Source organism: Odontesthes bonariensis, chromosome 6 (genome assembly GCF_027942865.1).
Source record: "Odontesthes bonariensis isolate fOdoBon6 chromosome 6, fOdoBon6.hap1, whole genome shotgun sequence".
NCBI classification, from domain to species: domain Eukaryota; kingdom Metazoa; phylum Chordata; class Actinopteri; order Atheriniformes; family Atherinopsidae; genus Odontesthes; species Odontesthes bonariensis.
In genome coordinates this window covers 20,429,776-20,457,690 of record NC_134511.1, presented here as the reverse complement: position 1 = coordinate 20,457,690, position 27,915 = coordinate 20,429,776, and the positions used below count along the sequence as shown (strand labels likewise).

The 27,915-nt window shown below is 39.2% G+C and overlaps 1 protein-coding gene across 2 annotated transcripts in view; it reads right to left on the bottom strand.

Annotated features, from left to right (window-relative positions):
* ntrk2a (neurotrophic tyrosine kinase, receptor, type 2a) overlaps window positions 1–26,111 on the bottom strand; it is a 90,150-nt gene extending 64,039 nt beyond the window's left edge. The window contains exons 1-13 of one of the 2 annotated variants that reach the window (XM_075467831.1): window positions 25,371–26,111; window positions 22,772–22,846; window positions 21,499–21,570; window positions 20,870–20,938; window positions 19,668–19,813; window positions 11,373–11,506; window positions 10,415–10,547; window positions 10,109–10,180; window positions 9,690–9,934; window positions 8,961–8,976; window positions 8,551–8,562; window positions 6,486–6,523; window positions 6,137–6,236 (exon numbers count right to left, since the gene is read on the bottom strand). In XM_075467831.1, the coding sequence (XP_075323946.1) occupies window positions 6,137–6,236; window positions 6,486–6,523; window positions 8,551–8,562; window positions 8,961–8,976; window positions 9,690–9,934; window positions 10,109–10,180; window positions 10,415–10,547; window positions 11,373–11,506; window positions 19,668–19,813; window positions 20,870–20,938; window positions 21,499–21,570; window positions 22,772–22,846; window positions 25,371–25,621 (1,363 nt within the window). In that variant the 5' untranslated portion in view covers window positions 25,622–26,111. Of the gene's footprint in view, window positions 1–6,136; window positions 6,237–6,485; window positions 6,549–8,550; window positions 8,563–8,960; window positions 8,977–9,689; window positions 9,935–10,108; window positions 10,181–10,414; window positions 10,548–11,372; window positions 11,507–19,667; window positions 19,814–20,869; window positions 20,939–21,498; window positions 21,571–22,771; window positions 22,847–25,370 lie in introns of both variants that reach the window. The other variant, XM_075467832.1, reaches the window with a different exon arrangement.
* Window positions 26,112–27,915: the final 1,804 nt, after the last annotated feature.

Below are 27,915 nucleotides of genomic sequence, written 5' to 3'. Positions count from 1 at the left end.
AGTTTACATGATCTATCAGAACGCTTGAAGTTGAAAACGGTGACCTCCGTAGTCGCAAAATGCAAGAAATGCTTATTTTTTAACCGAAAAATAAAAAGTTATTCAACTTCCTGTCCCGCCCCTTCAAAACACATGAGAACTCGTGCACGTCTACGTGCACGCCAGATGCGCGTACATGACTCCTCATTCATCAACTCACCTGTCATTTGCGATCATGGAAGACACAGTAAGTAGACTAGCCCGTAATGAAGTTCAATAGTCCAGATAAATAAGCGTGGGGACGAGCCTACCTTGTATCGCGCGTGCACAATCGGTGATTGACAGGCAGCAGAGCCCAGCTCGTAAACCTGATTGGTTACCTTTTAGCGGTCCGGTCTGCAATTTTGTAAACAAACCTGCTGGCTTTGGAGGGACCTAGCGGGACATATAGGGGACCTAGAGAACTCATTTTTTTTTGTATTGGGGTATTTAATGTACTACTTTCAGAATCCCCGGACAGTTCCAGGCATTATGCTTGAAAAAGAGTTGCAGACTGCAGCTTTAAAAGTATGTGGCTCTGACTGATTTTGAAGTTCACCAATCTTTGTAATGCACATTCTCGGGGTTCAGCCAACCCAGGAGAACCTGGGGGCTGAGATATCGCACTTCATACCACACTGCACAATGCCATTTTGGATTTGTGGTACCACCAGCAACTAGATAACAGCACACTTTTGTCATAACACATTATGTAAAAAAAAAATGAGAATGAAAAATACCCTGTCATTTAAAAGTAAAAAAAACGAAGTGACAGACGCGGCATGGAGGCTCAATACAACGTTATGGGAGGAAGGGAAGAAGAGGAGATTAAGTGTATGAGCAAGGCAACGGACACTTTATCTCTCTTGAAAAAGACAGGAGGAGAAACAGATGCAGAGTTAGCTTCATTGTGGCTATTGGTAAGTAACAACTGATTAGCTCTCATGTTCTGCCACATTTGATTTGCTTGGCTCTGTCGGTGAAGTTGCCGACATGCAGATTTAAATTCATGAAAAGAATATAATCAGGATCATTTCTCCTTCTGCTCAGTGTGGGCTGTAAATCAGAGGGAACTGAAGCTTTGGTTGATTCCTAGAATAAAACTAATGAAACATGTTTATACATTCTGTATCACGACAAATGAGAAATACACAACATAAGAACAGCAGTGTGTTCATCCTGTCTTCACTAAGATGGTAATTAGGTCTTCTCAAGAATGAATTTCTTATATGTTTTGCAGTTTGCAACCTTTCAAAAGGTTATCTGTTTTTTCTTGCAATGCATAGTGCTATAATTTAAAGCAGCAAAGCTCATTGCGTTGCACATGTACTGATATCAGAAAAAGTTAACTGTGTTACAGATAAACTATATAATTTCATTTATTTGGTTTTGTCTTTCTGTGAGCATCTTTTTATCAATCACTTATATCATAGTATACACGAATAAACCGTCTTATTCTTGTTAGGTCCTGTAACATTACCCTACCTTGTCTCTTGACACTTTTGGTGGCTTCTGTGGGTGTCTTTTGTCTGCCTCTAATGCATGATATCAAATAAATGTGTTTTGCTGCGTGTGTGTGGGGTTTAGATGGAGCTTTGTTTTTCACAGTAGGGGGGAGTTCAAAAAAGAAAAACTTGCCAAATTCTCTTCTGATGCTTTAATACTCACTGTGGCATCTTCTTTTTTCCATGTTTCTCATCTTTCTTATCATCTTTCTTCTAAGTTCAATCCCACTTCACTTTCAATACATTTTTGTCTTGTTGCTGCATCAAGATTAGAATTACTGGTGACACTTTTCTTTCTACAGGTGATTAGAGATATGAAAAGAGGAGCAGCTATATGTCTTTCCATTTTGTGAACCAGAAGTCTGGCTTTAGAAGTCTGGCTTTGGTTTGGATGGGTTGTTATGTGTAATTTTGTGGAAGCTGTGTTTTCTAACTGGTGCTCCTGCTACAATTTTTTTCCTCTGTCTCCAAGGGTCTAAATCTTTTGCCTTGATTCTTTTATCATCGTGTGTGTGTCAGTCTTCTCAGACTGTTATTATGCACGTGCAATCGTGTTGTCTTATAAAATGGATCCTGATTTCATTTAGACATAATTTTTTATTAACAACTGACACCAAAATCCTACAACAAAATTTTTTAAATTTTTTTTGGAAATGTTTTAAAACAAACAGCTCAAAATTTGCAATAGGAAATGCAGATATTAGTATTGTATTATAGTTCCACTCTGATGACGTGGCAGACCACATAATTAGTCACACCAAACCTGATTTGCACTCTCTCTTTGGTATCTCTTGCATTGATCAGGTAAGTTTAGTCCTATTTGGAAGCAGGCTGGACCTTAAACAATGCTGAAAAGTACCACAAAAACTAAAAGGGTAAGAGAAATTTCTCTGTCCAGGGTCTCAATCTTAAATCCAGATACAAGAATGATCCTATTATCTTTAAACTACAGGCTTTACTTTGTGCCTGACAGCACTGCATTTACCCAGAAACAATTATAACCGATTGGTGTCCATTTGTGAGGCTCTCCGCCTACGATGAGAAGATTATGGGAATTTAACCAACAGGGAGCCAACATGGAGGCACATTAGCATACAGTCCATTCATATGAGAATTTCCACATCGGAGCAATCAAGAACCAGTTCTTTATGTTAGACAGATTAAAAAACCAACAGCTTCAAATTGGCTGCAGACCAGCACCACCTCTTTACTGCTCTAGAACCAAAATGTGCTCATATCAAGGGTCTGAAGTATTAAGAGTAATTGTCGTTGGAAAATAAAAAAAGATTAATAGAACTAGTGTTGTGTCTAATATGCATAATCCAAATAAGAAGAAATAACAGGTGAGCTTCTGTTTGGCAACAAATCAAAGCAGCAATGCTAAACCAATGAGGTCTTTGATTTGATGAATAGTTTCCCCACTATTTAATGAGTCAATAATTAGATCATGTGGTGCAAAAATAAAATCCTGATTTTACAAGCACAGCATCATTTGACAAACATACAAACAAACAACCTTTAAGTTTAAGAATATGTATTCCTGATTGTTTCAGTTACAGTTACATGTATAATGATCCCTCACAGAGAAAGTTGGAAATGATAGAATACCTCCAACATCTTCTCTACGTTATAGACATTTGTCAGCTGTCGTGCAGCAGCTGCTGCTTCATTTATTCGGCTCATCTGCAGCGAGTGCAAGCGGGTCTGTCTGCTATCACTCACTTGACCCAATGGCTTACACACAGCAGACAACTATATCCTGTCCTCACAGAGCAGTACTGAGGACTCTCTTCTCAATGGAGCAGCTAAAGTTTGTCCTAAAGGGGTTCTGAAAAGTGCCTGAATCTGGCAACAAATCTGCTTGGTTCACAGCAGTTTGCATCTGTAGAATTGGATGGGACCAAAATAATGCTCAGAGTTCGGTGTGTTTTGGACTTTCACTGACCTCACTGACTTCAAAATAAACTTACGGCGTCACTCTCACTCTTCTGGATTTATTGACACGGGATCATCGTTACTCAGATATTCATTGTGATGTGTGCAACAGCCGGTTAAGCTGGACTGAAGAGGTAAAGAAATGTTTTAATATATCAGGGGCAAAGACAACATGGAAGCACAGCCCTAATCCAAGCCAACAGTCATCCTCTCAGCACTGTTGCTATCTTCATTATTAAACTTAAATATAACTTTGTTTTCCTGCTCCAACTTTTCAAATAAAGGACACACGCAAAAACAGTGTGCACTATAAAATCATTCCTGTATTAGGAAAGAGGCAGCAAGCAGGCTCTGTTGGGAGACCTGTACCAAAAGTTGGAGTCAGTATAAATGATGTAAACTAGATTTTTATTCGAGTAGCAGATAGAGTCAGTCAGCAATTCAAGCAGGGTCAGTGAGGCAGGTTGTGCTTTTTCACCGCAAACCTGTTCAACAAGGCTCAGAGCCTGATGTGCTCTCTTCACACCTTCTGATCACAAGTTTACCATCTTCGTCAGCACTGACAGTGTTCCTGTGGGAGTGTGTGTGCATATGAGTGGACATGCTTATGATTTTGAAAACTATGCTGCCATGACAAAGTGCTGTTTGCTTTAGATTAGCGCTGGTGGTGTTCTGCCATCTGTGGTTTTTATTTCTGTTGTTCAGAGGAACTTTGGTCATTGGTCTGGTGTGCAAACAGCAGAAATGGTCAACAAACAGCAGTTTTGTGGGCACAACTGCTGCTGTGGAACACTCACAGCTGTCGAAGGCCATGTAATACTCGTGCTGACACCACAATCCTTCAGTTACCTCCTCAACAAAGTCACCCCGATGTCAACATGCTGCAGGGCAAAGGCATCTGGATGTACTGTATGTTGAGGATAAAGATGGAATTGCATCAAGACAGGAAGGTGGAAAGTGCAAATAGAGGAGGATGAAGACTCGAGGGGAGCATTCAGAAGGGAGGAAGAACTGTAATGTGACCTAACATCCTACACGAGTGGAACAGCAGACACACACACACTTATATATTTATAAATGATGCTAAGAGGCATTACAGAGATCATTTCCTTCAGAGCAACCTCACCTATGTCTCCATGAGAAAGAAGACACCACACCATAAATACACACACACAATGTATATACTCCATCTTCCATCCCTCTGCACTGGAAGCCAAAATATTTGACTACAACGGGAAAATATATAACACATTTATTGAGTTTCTCTTAACATTTGCATTCACCTTTAGGTTTGCTGATTTAAATGTCAAATATAGACCTCCACTGCACCAAATGTTAACAGATCGACTGGTGCCAAAAAAAGACAACTGTACTGCAACACAACTGTATCTTTAAACCACACAAAGTGAATTTCTTGGGACATTAAACTCTCAGGTTGCTTGTTGTGAATGTATTAAGGTTTTTTTTTTTAACCAAACTGAATTAACCAAAACTCAACAGCTGAATGGAAGACACACAAAACAGGCTCTATGGTGAGTTTATGAATTCTAAGATTTTCACAGTGAAATGTACTCAACATGAATTACTTCTTATACCACAAATGAGCCAAGAATGAACATCTGTCTGCTTATGGTTCCTACTTGTACCTGCAAACTGAATGTGAATATACATATTTGAAGAAAATATCTAAATATTGTTATATGTCCATCATGGATTGTGTTGAGATGTTTTTGTTAGTGAACAAAGAGTCAGAAAACATCAGCCAAGTATCCGAGACAAATCTGTTCTCAGTAGTATTTAAGTCAGTATGACAAAAAGAAAATAGATTAGTCTCACTTGTAGCCATTGAAGAAGTCAATTTTGTTCTAAAGATACATTTGGAAAAAAGTAATACTGAATGTCTGTATATATGTGTATGTGTGTGTGCTTCAACAATGGCTACCACAGCAGGTTTGTATCAACATGACAAAGACTTCATGAGTTTAGCTTGGTCTACATGCGTGTTATTCACAAGTATGAAACGCTATCAGTTAGCAGCTTCCACCCTAACAGGAGGGATTCATGGATACTTGGTGTTTTGCGTATCAAATGAGATCATGACAGTCAATTATTCCATTAATTTGTGTTTTTCGATATGTGGATATCACATCTTGAACGCAGAATTTAGTCCCAGATTGGTGCCTCTCATGGTGAGGTAACCACTGCAAGAAAAAATGTAATATATCCCCAGTGATGTGAGGTAAACTGAGTTTCAGACCATCAAACTTTAGCTCCTAAATATGTAATCATAGATCACAGCGGCGCCCTGTTAAGATATCAAATGGTTTCTGATTGGCTAGTTGTATTTTCAACTGTATCTGATGCTAGTAAAGCATGTAGGCTGTTCTCAGTAAAAAAAAGTTTAACAGCATCAGAAAATTTGGACAACTTATGTGAATTTCTAAAATAAGTTCCAGTATTATACATCAGTTTTGAAGTGATATCAAATTTCAGTTAGGTTCTGATCTCATGTTTTGGAGCAAGTCTTTAGATTGTATTTTGTATGTATCAGTGAATCCAACCATGCTTGATCTAGACACCCCAACCCAGCAACTGCCACCATTATACACATTTATCCTGAACTGTTCATTATTTCACAAAGTGCTGGTCTGCTCTGGGATAAAAGTAAGTAGTCTTACCTTTGATGCCAAACTTGGAATTTCCACCAAACTTGAGAATAACCAGCATTAGAAGGAAGCCAGTGAAGGCTACAGCAGCAATGCCCACCACTACATACACCTGTACAATGACAAAGCAGAATTATGAATCAACTGGAGAGGCGAGTAAAGACATTGACAATCAAACACAATTTTCAACAATGATGTGCTGATATTGTTGAAAAAAAAGCTGTTAGAAAAGATATGGTTCCCGTGTTTTTAGAAAGGCAGTACAACGCTATCAAAGAAAACCAAGGACGAGCAGTGAACAACATACGGTTTCTCCAAGCAGAGAAACAGATCTGCCGGAAAACATTAAGAGGTAACTTACAGCAACTCTGTCTTCTGGTGGGTTCACAGGGGGAGCCTCTGTTGATGCAGGAATAAAAAGAGAAGAGCCATTCAAGAGGTGATTTGTGGACGATTGCAGTTTTATTCTATGATACATTTTTTAATGTTTGAGTAAGACGACATAATATATGACTAATCTGAACAATTGAATTGCTTGTTAAATCGGAAATTTCATGGTAGGTTGAAGTTTGCTTTTTGTTGATTGACAGAAATTGTCCAATAGTAGCTTTGCAACCATCATGCATGACAGACTTGTCAGGCTGTGGATTTCTTAACATAAAGGAGTCGTCTATATTGGGGTGCTCTTTGCATCTTAATACTATGGATGTCTTTTCATGACCACATGACAAAATTTTTTTATCTGCTGCAACATCATCTGCTATCATTGGCATTTCCAATCAAATAGCTTACAAGTAACAGTGATGACCTAATTCAAGTGCCACTTCCAAAACCTGACAGCATAACTACAGTACAGAATTAATTATTTGGGAGCTGCTCCTGCATCCAGCCAGTCTAAATTAGTCTCTTTATTTCATTTAGCTTTTTGGGGCCTGATCCACACAGTCTTACATGTCATTTTTTCATGTCTGAAATACACGTCATGTGGTGTCCTTTAAACCAGGGCCTCCACAGGTGGCAGAAGGTATTGTACATCTCAGAAATAACCCTGCAGAACATTTGTTACTCCCTCAAATAGGACTGATATGAGTGTTTCCATATCAGAGCGCACATTTAACTCAAGTGTTTCCTATAACAGGCAACAAACACCTGTTAAAGAGGAAAATGGAGGAGGGGGCTTTATGACAATAACCTGTGATTTTTTTTGAGAATTCTATCTTTGCCAGTTTCCCTGATTTGATCATCACTCATTTTGTTTTGTAATGTTTGAAATAAATATCAAATTGTGATAGAAAGAGAGCGCTTTTCTCACGGTAAACTGTCGAATAGACAAACAATGAAAATCATTTTACTGGAGCGGATCGACACCTTTTTGTTTCTCTGTGATGTGCTGATGAGAAGCCAGTGTTTACCTGTAGTAGACAGTGGTCAGGTAGCTCTTAGCTCAGTATTCCTCCCTGATTCTTCAAACTGAGATCACTCTGACCACTGGCTAAAGCAAGCAAGACACTGTCTTCTCGTAAAAGCTTCACACAACCCAACTTAAGAAAAACAAACAAATTATCCCTTTAATAAAAGTTGTTCAACATATACCGTCAAAGTACTTTAAGATGAACTCAGGTCTCTTGGATGATAGTTACTTAGTTTGTGTCTTATACAGTCCTCTTCTACCTTGTACTGCCAACTTTTGGTGTCCATTTAAATTAAATAAATGCAGAAATGCGTCCAACAACACAAATTAATAGATTGCTTTATTACAGTTTGAAACTGCTGTGTGATAGTGTTGGCAGAAACAGTCCGTAAAGTAGTGACTTGTTACAAGGTAGCTTCGCCCCAAAGAGTACCCTACTTTAATGGCTTTTCTTCCCTAAAATGAACCCTAATTTACTAAATGAACATCATCTGGTACAATATTACACTTGTAACTAGGGATTTTAGACAATAAAATAACTCAGCACATGTTTACTGTGGTGACAAATTCTGCGAGAAGACAACAATCTTCTCATAAACCTAAACAATTCTTACAACAATGCACACTTGGATACACTATCCTTACATATATTACAATGCAAGAAGATGCTGTGCCTTTATTTCCTTTATTTCAAAGGATCATCGGGACTTTTTATCTGAGAGAAGTTTAAGCATTAATGTTTTTGCTTTTACAGAGGTCCCATCAAAAAAATGTGTCAGCTGAAATATATCAGCCAAAATAATAATAAAAATCTCACAGCTGACAAAAGTTATAGTTACTGCCGTGACAGTGCTGTTTTGTCAACCTCTTCCTCAAGCAAAGGAAATCTCATTTTTTAATTCTATTATTATGGTGTGCTAGATATAAAAAAAAAAAATTGAACAACTGTTAAAAACCAGAGTTAAGTTTAAGGGGTTTGTGAATAGGAGGGAGAAAATAAAAGATGTAGCAGTACCTGTTATGAGATCTGCAGAGGGGGGGGGGCGTGTTGGAGAAAGATAGACAGAGACCAGTTAGATCTAACATAAAAACCTATTTCAGTTGTAAAATATTTGATAGTACACAGACCAACAAACAACACATATTCAACATGCACAACATCTGAAGTGAAATAATAAATACATCAGGGACACAGTGTGGAAAAAACCTGAAATGTTATGTAGGTATGTAACGCACCCTCAGCAACTTCAGAGAAAAAAAAGAGGGAGAAAGATTCCTAAAATGTAATTTGCTTTAACTGATGAGGATGAAGTTAAACATAAAACATATCTTGAAAACAACGACAGTGTGTATAGACTATAACTTGCAACTGAATGCATCTCAATTAGCAGTTTCACAAGAGATAAAAAGAAAAAAATCACTCACCATAATAGTAAGGTTCCTTCTCAGTTCCTGCACAGTGAGAAAGCAGCAATGTATGGTTTAGTAAATTTATTCATTTGATCAAATACTTCATGAGTACCTCCACACGTAATCAGATCTTCATACGGGCTGCAAAGGTAGATTGAATCTGATCCAAATACATACAGTGAATTATTTTTGTTAGCCTTTTGTCTGATAACTTATGATGATTTATACTGTTATTCCTCCTAATAGCACTTGGCATCTTTTTAAGAACATTTCATATCTTACATGTCATCTGTGTATGCTCTGTGTTTCATATAGACACATGCACTGTAGTGATAAATTGTCAAAAAGAGTGATAACTTTGAAAAAGGGCCATTGTAGTTACTGTAAAAGGGATTCCTTCAGTTTCATTACTGTTATTTACTGCTCACTGTGGCTACAGGACAAAAAGTGGAAACACAACAATCTAAGTAGCAGTACATCAATGTGCAATACAAAAAATAGCAACCGATCATTGATAAAAGATAATACAAATTGTTATAGGAATCTTGTATTCAAATTGATTATACCATGAACTGATTTTGTTGTAGTAATAGTCACTGGCTTGTTTTATAACTAACAAATTAGTTTTCTGCTCTGAATATCAGCTCTGTCTCCTTAAATGACCGTTACATTTGTTTTGTAGCTCCACATTAGGATAATAGAAACCAGAACATGACAGTGCGAAGAGAGAGAATGAAACATTGCGCTGTTGCATTCCTCACCATCCCAGGGCTTGTGCATGAAGTGAGCCTCCACCTCCTTTTGATCTTGCCCGTATTCGTTTGTAACCACAAGCATGTACCGCCCATTGTTCAGGTGTGTGGGACTGTCCAGTTGCAGACAGCCATGGAATTCTCTCTCTGTGATGTCATGGATCATGGTCATGATGTAGTCCCCCTCTGTCACCTCTTCACCTTCCAGATACCACTGAATCCGTGGCTCTGGATTTCCTAAGAACATTACAACACTCAGTGATGTTGGTTGGGTTCACATTGTCTCATTAGTCTTCACTATTTATGGAGTCATTGCTGTAAAGTTTAAAAAGCATTTTACAGTGACAAATCATTACAAATCATTTAAAAATATCACTGAAAGAGATTACTATCTGCAATTGTCTCTCATACCTGCTATGCTGAAGGGGATGCACCAGTGATGGTCTGGGACTGCGTCACTCAACTTTGTGATTTTAGGTGGAACTGAGTGTAGAGCAGAGTTTAGATTTTTATAGAAACTCTATGAAACTCAAATGGAAAAGATAGAATAAAGACAAGGCCAAAAGTACTCGCAAAGCATGCAAAAACACTGATTAAAAGATAAGAGAAACTGCTGTCTTCTAAAGCTTTTAATTCTCTGTCTTATAGACTGCCACTGCTTAGATGGACACTTTAATCTGCACTGAATTAGAGCTGGTTGCCAGAGGGTAAACGTACAAAGTATATCCAGCACCACTGAGGACTCCTTCTCTCCCACAATGTTGTCAGCTGTGCAGCTAATCTTGGTATTGTGATCCAGTGATGACAGGTTGGACAGCCGCAGCACTGAAACCTGGCCTGATGTCACGGTCTGTGTACAAAAACAGATTATATGAAAATATGACCATGGATTAAGGCAATGTACCAGAACCACAGAAACATTGTCAATTTTTTCGTTGTTGTTTTTTCAACAAAATGAACACATTAATTACCTGATTAATTTGTAACAGTATAAAGATCGATGACATACACATGTGGAGGTTGCTGGGCACAGTGGTGGCAGTGCGGTTGCGGTTTGTGCCACATATGCGACTTTAATTGTAGGAGAAGGTGCCTTATTCTTTTTTTTTCATATGTATACTATCATTGTTTTTATTTGTAATTCATTGTTTTGATTGGCATCAAATCTAGATTAAGTTACTTAAGATCATGAAATGATTACAGTTTTGGCAGCGCAGCCTTTCCAGAAAAATAACAATAACAGTAATATACTGTAGTAGAAGATGATTTCATGATGTACAAATGTACAAATCACCACCAGTAAACACCATCCTTTGGAGCAGGATGTATGACCTGCTTGCTCTCTATGGTGAAGACAAATAAGGTGTTGAAATTACATGTTGGCACCATGGACAGCAATGTGGAGGTAAGCTTAAATTTCAGTGAGAACAGTCTTATCTGAAGATCATTTATATGGCCTGGTAATTCCCAAGTGAGTCAGTGATCAAAATATGAATATTTTTATCAATTTATCTGGTTAATTCTATTCAACTAATTCTCTTATTTATTATTTGCAGGGTGGTTACTTATTTTAGATCTTTAGTTTTACAAGTGTAAAAAGTTCAGCTTTAAAATTGCATCATAAAATGTATATATTCCTAACTCATACTGCGCATGTGTGACAAAGAAACCGAACCTCGTAATTGGTGGCCAGTGTCATGTTCCAGATCAGCGAAGGCGAAGGCACACCAGAGGTTGTACAGGACAGCTGAACGTTCTCGCCTTCCTTTCTGGTCACTTTGGATGAATTCAACGTTGCCGTGGGAACCTCTACATACAACCAGGGAGTGGGAAGAAAGAGAGCAGGGTATAGAGGTGGAGAGAGAGGCGGAAGGAGGTGCAGAAAGGAAGCAATCAAACTTAGGATTCATGGCCAAGTGTTGTCTTTCTAGTTGAAACACAGAGCACGTAACAACCTAAACAATAAGAGTAGAAAAGCAGGCAAACGCACACCCACCACGGTGAAAAAATAAAGGCACACAAAGACAGACCTCAAATTCAATCTCCCTGTCTCCCTCTCTCTTTCTCTCACTTTCATTAAAGCACACTCACTCCAATCAAACAGTAATACAAAGAGACAGAGTTCAAACATAGTGATGGTTACACTGATTACTAGTGCATGTCTTCAGCAGCCCAAGCACTAAAGTGATTGGACACAGTCTAAAGCCGCTGTCAAAGCAAAGACACTGGTGACTCTGTGTGCGTCTGTGTTTGTGTCAACGTGTGTCTACAGAGCTGACCAGGAGGTGACCTGAGCATGACCAATCAAACTCACTGAGAATCCTGCCACCATTGTCCTCTATTTCATAACAATGTTGGTGAAGAAGAGAGGAGAAGAGAAGAAATAACTGTTGACAGCTTGTGCAGATAAAACTGGAGAGATTTCTTATCTAACCCTCTCTTCTTTACCCCCACTCCCCCTTCCAACCTCTTCTGTCCATCGGCAGAATGCTTATCTCCAGGGAAACCCACTTATCACTACGGCAACCCACTCAATCACTGTGAGACGCAGTAAAAAAACAGTCATTTCAGTGGTGGCAAGCTAGCTACCATATCAGAATCACATATCTTAACAGCCCCTTGGTTAATGAACTTTCCACAGCCCCTGCAACCTGCAGATCACAGTACACACACCCATGCAAACACACACAATCTTGTTTTTTATCTTTGCAGTAATTCACCAAAATTATTCATCCCTTGGCTTGTTAGCTCCTTGTCCTAATCCTAACAATTACAGCTGCAAGACTGACCCTACACTTTGCCCTAAACCTAACCATAACCTAATTTAACCTTAACTATGAAACCAAGTTATGATAGCCAAAAATCGTTTTGAACAAATAAATCAAACCAATTGGTCCCCACAAAACATGTTTAGACCCCATATACCCTTGGTTTTGAATCTTGTGAAAATATAAAACACACACAGAAACACATGCACACTGCAACAAACAAAGAAAAAATGAAAAAAGTATTTTGTGCACAAAATCAACTCTTGGAGCTAAAGAGGACTTTCTTGTAATTATCAGAACAGCCTGTGTCTATGACAACACATAAGCCATCACATTCAGTTTCAGTATCAAGTCCTTCAGTTTTTGTCCGGTGTGTAAAGTTTTTGCTCAGTGGTAACTGCAGTGGGACTGCTATAATTCAGCCATAGTGGCTGTAAAGTTATCATCAAAACCAATCAGCTGCTAAAGCAAAATACTTCTACCTAATTTGTTGTAACATCAACCAGATAGTTACTGCTACTATATCCATAGTTATTTATGATATTATCATAAATAGTGTTAACATGATATCAAACATTATACTTTAAATAGTTCTCTTGCTGTTGAGCCCATTTAGATTGGATTGGACAACGATAATCTCATTTCTGTCAGAACCACTCTTGTCAAAACGAGACGAGAAACAAGGATGAATTTCAGAAGCTTATTCTGAACGCATACAATTGTGTTTGGCGGTATGGCTCTGTTCAGAGGAAGTTCCCGACTTTTCCATGAGCTCCATGGAAGCCAAGACAGGGAACAGCAGCATCTTCAGGTGGAGTGCCTTCCATTTGCTGTAAAGGCAACAAACCCCCTAGAACAGAGCAAGCAACAATGAACAACAGTATGACATTGTTTGGCAATGAGAAGTCGGTGGAGCAGGGGAGGTTGTGGGTGCAAGCAGAAAGCAAAAAAAAAGCAGTGTCAGCAAACCAAGTTTAAATGAAGTGCCCCAAATGCCAGCATCCAATTGCGAGCAGCAGCTGATTACCCATTGAGCGCAGCTGGCCATAAGGGTTGGGTCGGCGTCAGCCAATAGGCAAAGGGCGCGTTGACTACGTGGTCTGCCAGAACTAACGCGATGCTCCATTTCACAACATCATGACACCCACTGGCTCTGGCCATAATTTGCATTATTTTACATGTACAAGATATGAAGCTTGTAAAAGCACCCATACTCACTCTTCATGGAAGGTTCTGAAACTGTAAGGATTTTTACACTATTGTATTCATGTTTTTATATGTGTCTGTGCTAGAAGTTAGCACTCTGTGACATAATATTATAAGAGAAATTAAGGAGTAAATAAAAAATCATTTATGAGGCAATTCATTTGGAAATCAAAGAGAAAAAATCAATAATTTTGTATAATTTTCATTGTTGTAATCATTTTCTTTCACATTTATTTTGCTTTCCTTTTTTCTCAGTTGCTTTTGCTTTTACCTTTGTTAGTTGTTAGTTTGTCAATTTGTTATGTATCGTTTTTGCTATTTTTCAATTGTTTTTGGTTTCACTAATCCATATTGGTTTTGTTATTTGTCTACTACTTCCTCCATTGCTTTTGCTTTTCACATCTCCAGATTGCTTCTTCTATCCCCCCGCAGGCTGTGCTGTTCTTAAAGCTTAAAGAGTAGCTAACAGCTTCTGGTCTTGAGCCAGCAAATTCCAGGTTTGACATCAGTTAAGTTAATCACAGTCTGAGTGAAACGCATTTGCTCTTGATTTGTTTGCTTTAGTACCATTACTTTATGGGAGTTCAACACACGATTTGAGACTTTTTTCTTTTCCCCTTTCTTATTTCTGGAGGATTTTTCTAAAATTGTCACTTTAAGAGAAGGAGCGTCTTGTCTGTGAAATATGTCCTACTGGGAGAAAAATGTGCAAAATGGCAACCTTGAAAACTTCACCTTTCAAACTTTGAAGAATGAATGTGAGCAGCATTGGCTATGCCAGTCCTAGTCACTCCTTTGCTCTTTGAAATAAAATTGCCTTCATTCACCTGAAGCATCTACTGTGAATCGGCAGTGAATTACGAGCACAGCATCAAGGATATGTCTGGCTATTATGACTCTGAATAACTGCTCGCAACTCACGTTTGAAAGGAAAGCATCTTCTGCTCTGTGGATTGAAAGCGCCATATAATCTCCCACTGCAAACTTCAGCATCATTGTTGGAAGTGTCATTGTTGTCAGATCTTGTTATATGTCACAATGGTCACAACCTCCTTGATTTAGAGAATTCTTCCTGCATTTGTTACGTACATTCTCTTCCTTTCCAACACAGAAATGTTGGGACTTCCGAGGACAGGTAGATGCAGGCAGCAGAGGGAGAGCAGGAGATTTCTGACAAAATATGTACCGGAGAGTCACACAACCCTAAATCTGTCCATTAGATCGCAACTATAATGCTTTATGGCAAAAAATGCTTGGACAGAATTTGCAAGCTTCCATTGGGCATTCTTTATCTGTTATACATCATAGTGACAGTTCAGTTTTAGCGGCTGGCATGGGCCAAACCTCGCAGAATGCAGGTTGTCCTAGTAGCATTTATGTCAACCTTTGGAAATATCATTCTCATGTTTAGGTTTAGAGAAATGTTGTTATTATGGCAAATAATCTGAAGTGAAGGCAAATTCATGGTAATGGTTGACTGACTAAAAACAATGGGGAAGGTCAGTCAAAGATCTTCAGGAGGGAGGACATTTTTTTAGAAAGCCTAACTGTACACCTCTATACTGCAACTACAATTTTCTGCATTGGCACCGGATGTAAATTATGAAGCGCTGATGGACATAATTCTTCTTGACACTCAGCTGCTTCAGCTATGTAAAAAATAGCATTCTGGGTGTGCACACTCAGTTTCCACCTGATTGAGAATCTTAGCATTCACTTTCTTCCTTTTCCCATAAAGGTGATTTACTGGGTTGTTTTGACCAGCTAAATTCTTCTATTCCCCAAGCTCCCTTTCAATCTCTTTTGAGTTCTCCTTTTAGAAAAAACTTTACTCCTAAATGACGACAAAAATGGGAGTTTAAGGAAGCCAAGAGACCCAAATGTAGATAGGACAGCATTAAACACCATGCCTATCATTATCAATAGATCGACAACCTCAAAAAAAAAACATGGTTGCAAGATATGAATCCTAATCTGCTTCAGTCAGTCTACACATTCCTGGTGTTTCTTTTTGCTCAGTGCCTCTTTAAGTACTGTGTTTCTGTAGTTTTGTATTACATAAACGAATAGAAGAGGTTTAACGTTAAGGAGATGTAAGTGGGGGAAAAGAACAACAGGGACAGGAAAAAGGGCTTGATTAAGAGTAAAAAATAAATAGATGAAGCGACAGAGGGGCAGACAAACATAGATGGAGACAGATTAAGACCACGTGCACCTGTGCCCTAATGAGGTCTGGTAATAAATCTGCTTTCATTTCCACAACACATGGGAAAAAGACTTTGCCTCAGACAGCTGGCTTCAATCATTTCAGCGGAATAAGTATTCAGCTGAAGCTTTAGGTGTCATGAGAGTTATAACAAGATAAAAAGCTTAAACTTCCTGATTTTTACATTCGCAATCAAGGCAATATAGAACCTTTCATTTCTTTTTCTAAACCTTTTAAAGGTAAACTATTCAGGCGTGAGGAGTTTGTAAGTGTTTGTGTACCTCCTTAATAGTCTAATTCAGGATTTTAACACCTGCAGCTGTTTGAACCCAACATTTTTGCTGAATGACACAGTTGTCTCATTTTTATATTACACCACCAGGACTGCAGTAACAGCACAGCAGCACTTCTTGGTAAAGTATTGTATTGGTCAGCAGTAGGAACAGGCTGTTCATCAAGCTTTTACGGATGGTGTACCAGCAGTATACAGTCTGTGGACACTAAGAAATAGAGAGATCAGTGTCAGCCCCGGGGCTTCACTGGGCATTTCCTCTGCTTTGTGCCTCCCTCATAATGTCACTCAGAAATGTTCAGACACACAGACAACAGAACACACATGAATCAGACAGACCGATGAAAATTGAGAAATACTGATGAGGCTCGATGACCAGCAGCTTTGCCAGACTGAGAGGTCTTTTGGTGTATCACTGTTAGCCCTGGGGCATCATTTGGCACCCCTGCACTGCCCCACCATGTCCTCGTGCTCATATGTCACTCTTTCAGGGGGTCCCCGGCCCCACTCTCCAGGGACTCTGCTGTTGCTGTGCTAATGCCAAAAATAACCTCTGCTAATGGAAGGGAGGCAGAGGGGACAGATCAATAGGAGTTATCAATGACATTGTTAGCTTCCTGCAACCTAACTTATTGCTTGCGTCCTGAGTGCCCTGATTGCCCCAAGCTATTTCTGAACAGATCATTTGCTCTGTCAACAACAGAGATGACAAAATCCTTTTTGATTTATGTTTTTGTTTATTATGGTAATAAGTAGATTAGATTTCAGTTCAAGCCTTGTAAAGCTGTTTTGACCTCAACCTCAAAAAGGTCGAACAAGTTTCTTTTGTGCACTTGGATCAAACTCAAACTCGAAATTATTATAGAACGTCAATCTCAGCCAGACACACATGGGCTGCTGAAAGCCAGCAAATCCAGAGAATGAGAGCTGGCCCGCCTCAGACTTTCAGAGACGGGTCAAGCTGTAATTTGATCCCGTTTATGAATAGAAAAGAGTCCAAAATAGAAGATTCATGAAAAATTCATGCAGTGAATATAAAGAAGAGAGGAATAAAGAGTCAATTAGCTGCTGACATTTATACATTTAAGCTTGATAAACACTCCCACACACAAGTACATAAAAGGCATTTGGTCTGTGGAAATCTGCCCTAGAGTGGCAGCTAGCTTGAGGATAAACTTGAGAATATGCTTCTCAAGTTTACCCACAAGTAGACCTATTCAAGTAGTTGAATAGTTCTACCATGAAACAACTCAAAACAGGAAAAGTTTGGAGTATTTTTAACTTAAACATGTTTGTCATAAATGTGTGTAAAAAGTCATTTTTGCTCAGACTATTACTATTGCTGTTGAGTATTTCAGGGCTGCTTTCCATACATCCAAGAGAACTTCCGTCTGTGATTAACAATAAATGATGATTCAGAGAAAAAAGGAAATTAAGCCTGCTGCATGACAGCAGGTCACAGGTGCTGTAGGACATAGTGCAGATGGCCTTTGCTACACTTAATTTTCCACATCTTTGGGGCTCAGTGATGGCATTCATTTGTTGAATTATAAAGCCATCGCCTCTATATAACTTTCTGCCGCGATAGTATCTTGTACAGTGACCTTTCTACGCTGACAAACAAATATCTCAGATGACTGTGACTAGTCTATAAGATGACACAATCATTACAAATCCACACACACATACACACTATAGTGTCTATGTTAAAAATTTCTCTCTCCTCTTTCTGACAGCTAATCTATGCATCACGTGAGAAAAATCCCTACAGCACAAAGACACATCAGCCTGATTGTTGATGGCAGTTCAGTGACATGGAGCAGAATCCAAACTCCTTTATTTGGCCTTGCTACGAAAGCAGAGCTCTCTGAGTGCATGTATGCTTTCATTTGGTAATTTGCTTGCATGCTCCCACTGGCACAGATTATAAAAAACAACAAAATAAACTACCATAGCTATGCAGATGACACGCAGATATACATTACAATGTCACCAAGAGACCGAGGCCCTGTACAGGCTCTTGGTAAATGCATTGAGGAGATTAATGACTGGATCTGCTTTGTAAACAAAAACAAAACTGAGGTAATTGTCTTTGGAGCAAAAGAGAAACGATTACAGGTCTTCAATCTATACACCAAGAAAATGGCAACCAGGCCAGAAATCTGGGTGTAGTGATGGACTCAGACCTAAATTTGGAAAAACACATTAAGGCAATAACAAAGTCAGCCTACTATCACCTTAAGAATATATCAAGGTTAAAGGATCTGATGTGTCAGCAGGACCTGGAAAAACTAGTCCATGCATTCATCTTTAGTAGGCTTGATTACTGTAACAGCATCTTTACAGCTCTACCTAAAAAGTCAGTTAGACAACTGCAGCTTATTCAGAACTCTGCTGCTCGAGTCCTCATTAAGACCAAAAAGGTGGACCACATCAGTCCAGCTCTGAGGTCTTTGCACTGGCTGCCTGTCCATCAGAGGATAGACTTTAAAGTTCTGATGCAGGTCTATAAAGCTCTGAATGGTATTGGACCAAAATACATCAGTGACCTCCTGACTCAGTATGAACCTTCCAGACCCCTCAGGTCATCTGGATCCGGTCTTCTATCAGTTCCGTGAGTCAGAACCAGACATGGAGAAGCTGCATTCAGCTTCTATGCTCCACATGTCTAGAACAAACTCCCAGATCAGCTGAAACACTCAGTGTATTTAAGTCCAGGTTGAAGACACACCTATTTTCAGCTGCATTTGAATAAAGATCCAAATCTGAAGCTTGAAACTTAATCATATTTTAACTGCTGCTTTTATCTGATTGTATCTATTGTTCTTCTTTCTTTCTTTTTTTGTATAAAATTTAAATCTTGCTTTTTATTTCTACTGTTTTAATGTATCTGTAAAGCACTTTGAATCACCTTGCCTTGCCTTGTTAATGTGTAGGAAATTGCTGCACAGTGTGTAGGGAAGTTAGAATACACTGGATAAACACTGTTTTGTGTAACTGAAATACAGTGCATGCAGCATTCTCCTTGCAGCCGTTGGAAACTCATGTACCGGCAGGTATGAATAACTGATTACTGCAGTGGCTCCTGCCAGTGCATGAATTGTATTCTTTGTGCAGTTATTCTCTTAGGTGTTAACAGCAAAGCTTCCTTCTCTGTGCATTTATCCCTCACATCCCATGGGAACTGACAGAACACTTAGCACATTTGTTTTACAGCAACAAGTCTCATACTGCATGTCCTGCACTTAAACACGAACACTTTAGTCCAAACACACGATCGTGCACTTGATAACACATCTGTCAAATGCATGCTAAAAAATCTTTCAAAAAAAAAACAAGAAGAAAAACCTACAATCAAAAAAAAGATTTGGGAATGTTTATATTGAGGAAACCATTAAGATGCTTTAATGCTTTGCACTTTGCACACCTTGTGTTTTCCATCTCCTTACTCTGCGTGTGTGTGCGTGCGTGTGTGGGTGTGTGCGTGCGTGCCCTTACCACAGTTAGGCAGTGTCAGACTTGACAGCTTACGCGGTCTTCCATCCTCAATGCAGCGCAGCTCCTGATTGTCTGCTTCCTCTCCTAACCACAGCTTGATCCACATGTTCTCACAGGAGCAATGCAGAGGGTTCCCTGTCAGGATCCTAGACGTACAAACACACACCGACGACAACCGTGACGAATAGTGAGGGGAGGAGCAAGAAAACATAACAGAAAATTGGAAAAAAAAAAGAGCCTTAAATGAATAGTTCAACATTTTACTTTTGAGGGTCACATCAAGATGATACAAACCAGTCTCTGGGTAAAACGTCACATAGCTACATAAATGTACTCTATTGATCTGTATCCACAGACATGATTTTTGCTGTTTGCATTATAGATTACCTTGAAAAAAACATCTCACATGAAAATATCGTATTCATGGATTACTGGCTGCTGAGCCCTGTCCCATTGGCTAAAAACACAAAATGTACTGAATATACGAAACAGAGATCCTATACAGATTTCATCTTCATCAGTACAAATGCATAGCTCCCTTAACATGACTATTTAATGTTTTCCCACAAGACCAGGCTGGGTGATACCACTATCATGTATTTTAAATAAACATATGGCTCCAGCCAAATGTTTCATTGACATTATGAATCTACAATAGAAACAGCTAGCCTGGTTCTACTAAATGGTGAAAACATCCATCTACTATCACTGTCTACTATCTTCCCTGTTCAGTTAACCTATCGACTGAAGACTAAATAAACATTACTGTCCATTCTAAACATTTACAGCTAGGAAACTTTTTGGACTTACGTTGGTCACCAGTGGAATCCCTCACTACTCACTATTTAGTGGACTATTCATTAAGTTCATCGTCTTGTAGTGATGTCTCAATGTATTACGAGAGTTTATATAGCATGTATAGCAGACTAAAGTACCACAATGCACTATGAAAAGCTTGGTGGAAAAGCTGTTAGCCATGTCTTAGCCAACTCTAGACAGACAGTTATGAAAGTGGTATCAGTTTTCTCATCTAACTCCATTGCACTCACAGGGAACTTAGTAACATGTATGATAGGGAGAAATTTCAAACTTCAGGTGATATTATAGATACTTTAGGTGTCTGTTTGTCTAAATCTTAACACTAAGACAAAGAGGAAATCTGGACAGACAGACAGACACAAGGATTATTTGGTGAGACTCACATATATGAGATGTTGAGGTGTCTGAATATCCTCCAGGATAAAGATGACAGGTTGTTATCTTTCAGATTCCTAAAAAAGAAATTGTACATCAGGGAATGAGATTGGATTTATGACACAACATCAAAACCATAGATTATTGTTGCAACAAATAACTGAGCATTATTTTTTTCACATACAATAACCTGGATTTGTTTTCCTTTTTTAAAGTTTTTTTTCACCAAAAACTATGTAAAATAACCATAAGCAGAACACTGGTTTAAGTATGAAAATATCAAATTATAATTATGCAGACAATACTCCAAGATTTTGAAAACAATTATGAACTTAGCTGACCCAAAGCAGATCTATTCACCGTCAGCCTCTCTGCCATCACAGGATTTTTTCTGTTTTTTTCTTTTAGGCTGTTTTCACAATGTTCCAAATAAGTCTTCTTCTATTTCAGTTTTAATAATCACAACAAACACATGAAAATGTATAGCTATACAATTAATGTAGCAACAATACATGAATCAAAGAACCAACAGAAAGTGAAAAATAAATACAGTCTCTGATATGTAAGTAAGAAAGAAAGAAAGAAAGAAAGAAAGAAAGAAAGAAAGAAAGAAAGATAGAAAGATAGTTTTACTCACAGATACTGTAGCTTGGTGTTGCTCTGAAAAGCCAGCTTTGATACATATGTTAGCCTGCTGTTGGTCACCGTTCTGACAGAACAACACAACAGCATCATCAGTATCTTCATGAACCTTACAGCATCAACAACTTCAAGACCAAAATCACCGCTTACGGCAAAAACCAGACATCATGTTACAGTGTGGCCAATGGTATAATAAACTATAGTAATTCATCCTGATACCATCACAGCCCTAATTCTGTTATCATTAATGCCTTATTACTGACCTGAAAAGCATAATTAAAAATAACTTGATACATGCTTTAGAAAGCATTCAGAAAGTTTAGTGATCACTGTTTCATTGTCCTAAATGTAAAATGAGAAGATATTTTCAATGTCATGTAATTACATAAGTCTATATGTACTGACAAGGACACACACCCTTTCTTGCAAAAGAACACAATCATTAGTTATATTGGCTTGTCATTAAGTTAATGTTTAAACAAATTATGTCCACAAGATATGAAGCAATAGCAATTGTACTCCACCCTCGGGGTATGAAATATTACAAGTATGTGGCTTTGTTTTAGGAATCAGGTCTGGTTATTAATCTTAAAAACTATACATTTCTCTGCACAATTTGAACCACATGCTCAGGGAAAGTCTTTCCCTAGTCAGCTGAAACGTGGCTGTCAGGAAATTTTCTGACAGAAAGCTGGTTAGCCGATCTGTTACTGATCGTGCGTTGGTGCAGGACTAAGCAAACAAATGTTCAAAATGTGAAGCAGTACTATCACATCAGCCCAGAGTGTAACTGTCTGTGCAGTGTTTTTCTGACACACAGAAAAAAATGGTTCTTGATAGTTGTACAAACATAGCGCTCAACCTTTCTTGGATTTAGGGTTTTACTCCCACTGGTGCAACCACAATTAAAAGCACATACTTGCAACACATAATGGACTTGGTAGTAATATATCAACCAAATGGAATATTTGCTTGGAAGGCAGGTATTGTCCACCTAATAGGTTTTTAATATTGCAAGAGAGGAAAAGCATTTTATTAGATTTGAAAATATAATTAGAAATAGAAGCATTTTTTAAGAAGCAATGTAATGCGAAATTAGATTTATGTAAAAATCTGATTTTGAATTATAAAGAGATAAATTAGTAGAGCAATACTGCTGTAATATAAAAACTCACTAATTGACAGGAGATGGACGTTGTGCAGATTTTTTGGAAATATAGTGTGTGTCCTCAGCTAAAGTCTTGTTGTATAAGCCATAAAAGACTTACAGGTTCCTGAGGTTCTTGTAGTCCTGCAAGTCTTTGTCACTGATGGAGGAGAAGCTGCTCTGGTTTGCAATGTAACTGTCAGAAGATACAGGGTGTGTCAGAGGGCTTGTTGGTTTAAAGAAGGAGGCATAAATATAAAAACACCAACAAAACACAGAACCAATGCAAGCGCATAAGCAGAGATGCATATATTTAACGACTTCAGAAGAAGAACAGCTGCTATTGTAATACACATTGTTATAGTTTTTCCAAAAGAGGGAAACGGGAACATTTCTCGTCTCTTTTCCTCAGCACCACTTGAGCAAAGCACTTGACCTGTTTGTGTTTGAGGGCCAGCAGGAGATGATTGTGAGCAACTCCCTTGTGTGAATGAAAAGAACTGTGTAAGCACATGTTGAAAAGCAGTATATGTACTTCTCAAATATTTCAGCTTGGAGAGCGGATGTCTGAGGACATCTAAAGCTTAGAGAACAATCTCTTCTGCTGAGGAAACATGCTGTTAAAATCCCAGTGGAGCTCTTTGAGTGGTACAAATCTTCAGTCTTGTTGCACAAACTGTTTGCATCTCTAATCAGATTCATTGTTTGTTTGTTTTTTACTCAACTATAATAGTGAACAACCTTATCCTGTTGCTTTTTATTCAAAATTCTCAACTCACTGATTTTATTCCACAAAAATCCTATCTTCTACAAATACGACAGAAAATTAGTTAATCAGCAAGGATTGGGCAGACAATAATTGACTGTTAAAGTTCATTTTTAATGGGTATTCTATTGGCCAAGTAGTCTTACAATGCACTGCATCAAAGACCATGCAGCATCACGGGTTAGTGCAGCTGAAAACTTTTGTCTTTCCACCGTAATTTCCCATCAGCCCTACGCCAGCATTATGAAAAAGGGTCCTTTTTAAATATGTTTGCAGTACAAATGTAACTGTGCCTTTAAGATAATAATTTAAGAAGTTGATCCTGATTTTTTTTCTCGAAAGGCAGCATCCTTTTTAATATTTTCGAAAAAAATAATGCAAAACGGATTTTCAGATAGGACTAAATGTTTAAATGATGAAAAAGAAAAAACTACAATAAATTCTCTGAAGACTTCACTCTCTTGGATCCTTTATTATCATATGTTTTAACGCCCCCCAAACTACAAAACTAACAGCCGATCAGCATCTTTGTATCATCCAGTCATTACTACAGCCACAACTGAATTAAATTAGGCTACATTTACAGATGGTGAAACAGTTTGACTTAACACACACTTTACTTAACACACACTCACTGTGTAAACCTATAAGGCAGATTTTTCTTTTTTTTTTTACAACAACCCAAACTGTATTTGAGTTTAACCGCCCCCCTATGATAAATCACACGGACGGGCAACTAAACTCTGACCAACTGTTGATATTTCAGTGCAGATGCCATAAGAATGTGCAGGTCTAAGAATTAACTCAGGCAGGAGGAACGATAACCAAGCTCCACGGTTTTTTGGCAAGGTCGTTTGGAGTTAAGACTCCGCGCGGTCATCAGTAATTTGTCTGTTTACATTAGCCAAGCACTAGATGAATGCATTTCAGCGGATTGCTGGCTCATTTAAAACAGCGTCCAAGGCTTCTCCAAGGCCGGCGATAAAGGTTGTTTATCTCAGACAAAAGTCGTTATCAAGGACCTTTTTATCTTTTCCAGGAAAGATGTCACAATAATCCTTTTTCTTCACCCCTCCAAAATTTTTTTCAGCTGAAACGTGTCTCTTTCATTTTTTGAGGCCGAATGACGTATCATATAAACGTCAACAAGAAGGGTCGCACGGTGTATTAAAGTTAAGATTTGAGTAATCTCGATTTATCATCGGCAGCCCGAGGAGGAAGGCTCCATTCTTCAAACATGACCAAAATGTTGACAATGAAAAAAAAAAAAAACGTGGCTTGATTTTTCTTCATCGTGGCATCGATTTTTTCCCCCCACTTGGTTCATTCAAACTAACTCATAGCCATCTTGGGAAGTGTCTGTGCTAATATTTGGACTGCATGGTGTCTGATGAGAGCGTAAAGGCAACACATGCACATTCACACACATGAATTATGCACGTGCGTGCACACTCGCCAGCACACACCAGCCCGGGCTTTGTCTGGGCGATTTTTCAGAATAAAGTCTATCAGCTTTCTGGTGCTTTAAGCTTTAAACAGGCTGTTTCTACGCTGATGTCGAAAGACTGATGTGCCCCATGATGTCAAAGAGTGTGTTATGCAACGTAGGTTACACACGATGCAAGTCTATAGGGCTAGTAGATTGTGAGGAAACCTGAAATTAGGCACATTGAATCCATGCATGAGGTTAACATTGATTGCAAAAAAACAGAAATAAATCAATATAATAGGCTATTAATAAAATGTGGAACCCTTCTGGATCTTTCTCCTCCGTTCGTCAGCTCTTGACACCAGCGGAAAATGAGGGGCGCAGAGTGTCCTTTATTATTAAGAAAGTGTCGGAAACATTGCTATAAATCAAATGACAAAAGCGGATCGGATGGACATTTAATGCTATCGTTTGAGTTTGAGACCTCTCTTCTGTAAGAAAGAGACAGTCACGAGTGACACTCACATGTCGGTGATGTTCTCCATCTCCGCCTCGCTCAGGACGGGGAAAGTAATGACACTCTTCGCCGGGTCCACGCAGGAGATCCTGGTGCTGCTGCAGGAGCAAGACGAGGGACATGCCTCTGCTGACATCCACGGATCTCCTGAGCCCACTGTCACCCCAATTGCCACAACCCACCACCAGAAGCACCGCCACGACCCGGACCCTGTCCTCAGAGAGGAGAGAGCCCAGCTCCCGGGTGTCAAGGCGCTCATCTCGGGTGCCAACTTCAGCTATAAGGCTCGCGGAACAGCCCCACGGCCCGTCCCAGGTTGGCTGAGATCAGCCCCGGTATAGCCAGTCAAGGAGAGGACAGATTAAGCAAAATCCTATGCTGAGATGGATAGAGGCGGTGCAGCAAAGCTAGAAAACCATCGACCGTCTCCGCGATGAAAGACAAGACAGCGAGAAAGGTGTGAAAAAAGATAACAGAGACGTGCGTCGCTGTCCCAGCCGTGCGTTTCCTCCAGATTCCCCGCGTTAGACAGCCAGTCAGTCAAAATCTCACTGCCTTGGAGGCGTGTGTGCCAAGGAGGATCGCTCCCTCTCTCTCCGTCTCCCTCCCAAATGTCACTGACTGGAGCCTCCTCAACACAATGTTCTCTGTGTGTGGATAATTGTCGGATGCTGGTGCTCGGTGGGTGGGTGGACAAAATGCGCGACTCGCTGAGATAAAGGCTGCGATGAGGAGAGAGTAGTAGAGGAGAGGAAGAGGAAGGATACCCGCATCAAAGCAGATCGTGTATAACGTGATACATCATTGATCTCCATTGGGGAGATGTTTGGGGGAAGGGGCAGGTGCACAGCAGAGGTCTTTCTTGCTCAAGGGCACATAAGCAAGAGGTATACTTTCGACAGGGCAGGGTGAATCGTGCTTTCTGGTAGACAAAGCATTCTCAACTGCTGTAATTTGTGTGCCATCAAGTGTTGAAATTCCTCCGTTTGACAGGCTGTACTGGCCTTGCCTTGAGTTCTTAACAAGGTGTGAGTGTCCTTATCTGACAGAGGTGGAAAATTCTGCCTTGAAGAGGTTACCTCATTTATCTGGCTGCTGCCTTCAGATTATTGCTTAAATGAGATATAAGGGGCTATCAGTTTAGAGGCTCTAATTGTCATTATCATTCTCATCAACACCATGGTTGTTACTGTAATTATCTGGCTCTCATGCAGGGCGTTTCTAAACCTGTATACAGTTAATCAATAAAAATCAAAGCCGTCTGAAAGAGGCTCTTTTTTTAATCATTCAACTGCCATCTCATAAGTCTTATTGTGGGAATAGATTAAAGTCACATAGGGAATATATAAATGTCTCCAATTTCCAGTTAAAAATAGTAAAACACATGGTCACATTGGTAACTGAGTTTATAAGCTTAAATTCCCTGGCCAAGAGATGGATGTCATGTCTGCAGCGGGCAAGAGAGAGTATAAGAGACAGAGAAAGAGGAAGCAATCACCAATCAGTGTTTAGCTGGCATGTACTAGACCAAGTGTCAGCTTATTAAATCATTAGGCCATATTTCATAATCATATGGGGCTTCCAGCCAAACTAAACCTGAATCAATAATATGTCATCCAGAGGTATAGCTATACTGCTGGATGCCAGGCGCTCCGCAGCTATACACTTCTTTCTGCTGGCTGCATTTCTAACAAGAGTGGATCCCTCTTTAACACTAGTCAGCCACTTTTGGTAAACATACCTCTCCTCAATATTTCACCTTTCAATTGAGAGACAGAGGATGACAGCACATCTGCCTGTGTGCAGTAAAAACCCCAACACACCACTCTGTGAAGAGTGCTCTACGCCCCCAATCTCCTGTCCCCATGTGTAGCTCAAATATGACGTTTGTGCTGACGCACAGGCAGTGCTGCTGAATAGAGGAACGTAATTATGGAGCCCTTTCTGTCAGCCAATCTAGTGGAAGAAACTGGGTGTACGTTTTCTGCACAAAAAAGTGTGGGTGTACCGATTAAGTCACTGTGTCACGAGAAGTATACTCCAATTACTCTGTGGTCCTTTTGAGATTTGACACATTGTTACCTTTTTTAAATATCACCCTATTTAGGAGTGTCTTCTTGATGAGAAAATATGTATCAACCTGTGTTTTATCCAGCATTTTGTTACAGATACAATACCTTGAAAATAATGTTCTGTTTTATTTAGCAGCTGAATCCTCTCTTATTGTATCTGGGATAAACAAGGGTTTAATAAGTGCCAAATGAGTATCAAAAAACAAATGAACAAATAAGCACAGGCTGTCAGATGTCAATGTATAAGTCATCATATCAGTCAAATTTAAATCTCAAAAGGAGTAATACTTACACTCCCGTTCAAAAGTTTGGGGTCACTTAGAAATTTCACTATTTTTCAAAGAAAAGCACTGTTTTTTTCAATGAAGATAACATTAAATTATCCATCCATCCATCCATCCATCCATCCATTATCTTCCGCTGGTCCGGGGATCGGGTCGCGGGGGCAGCAGCTTAAGCAAAGAGACCCAGACGTCCCTGT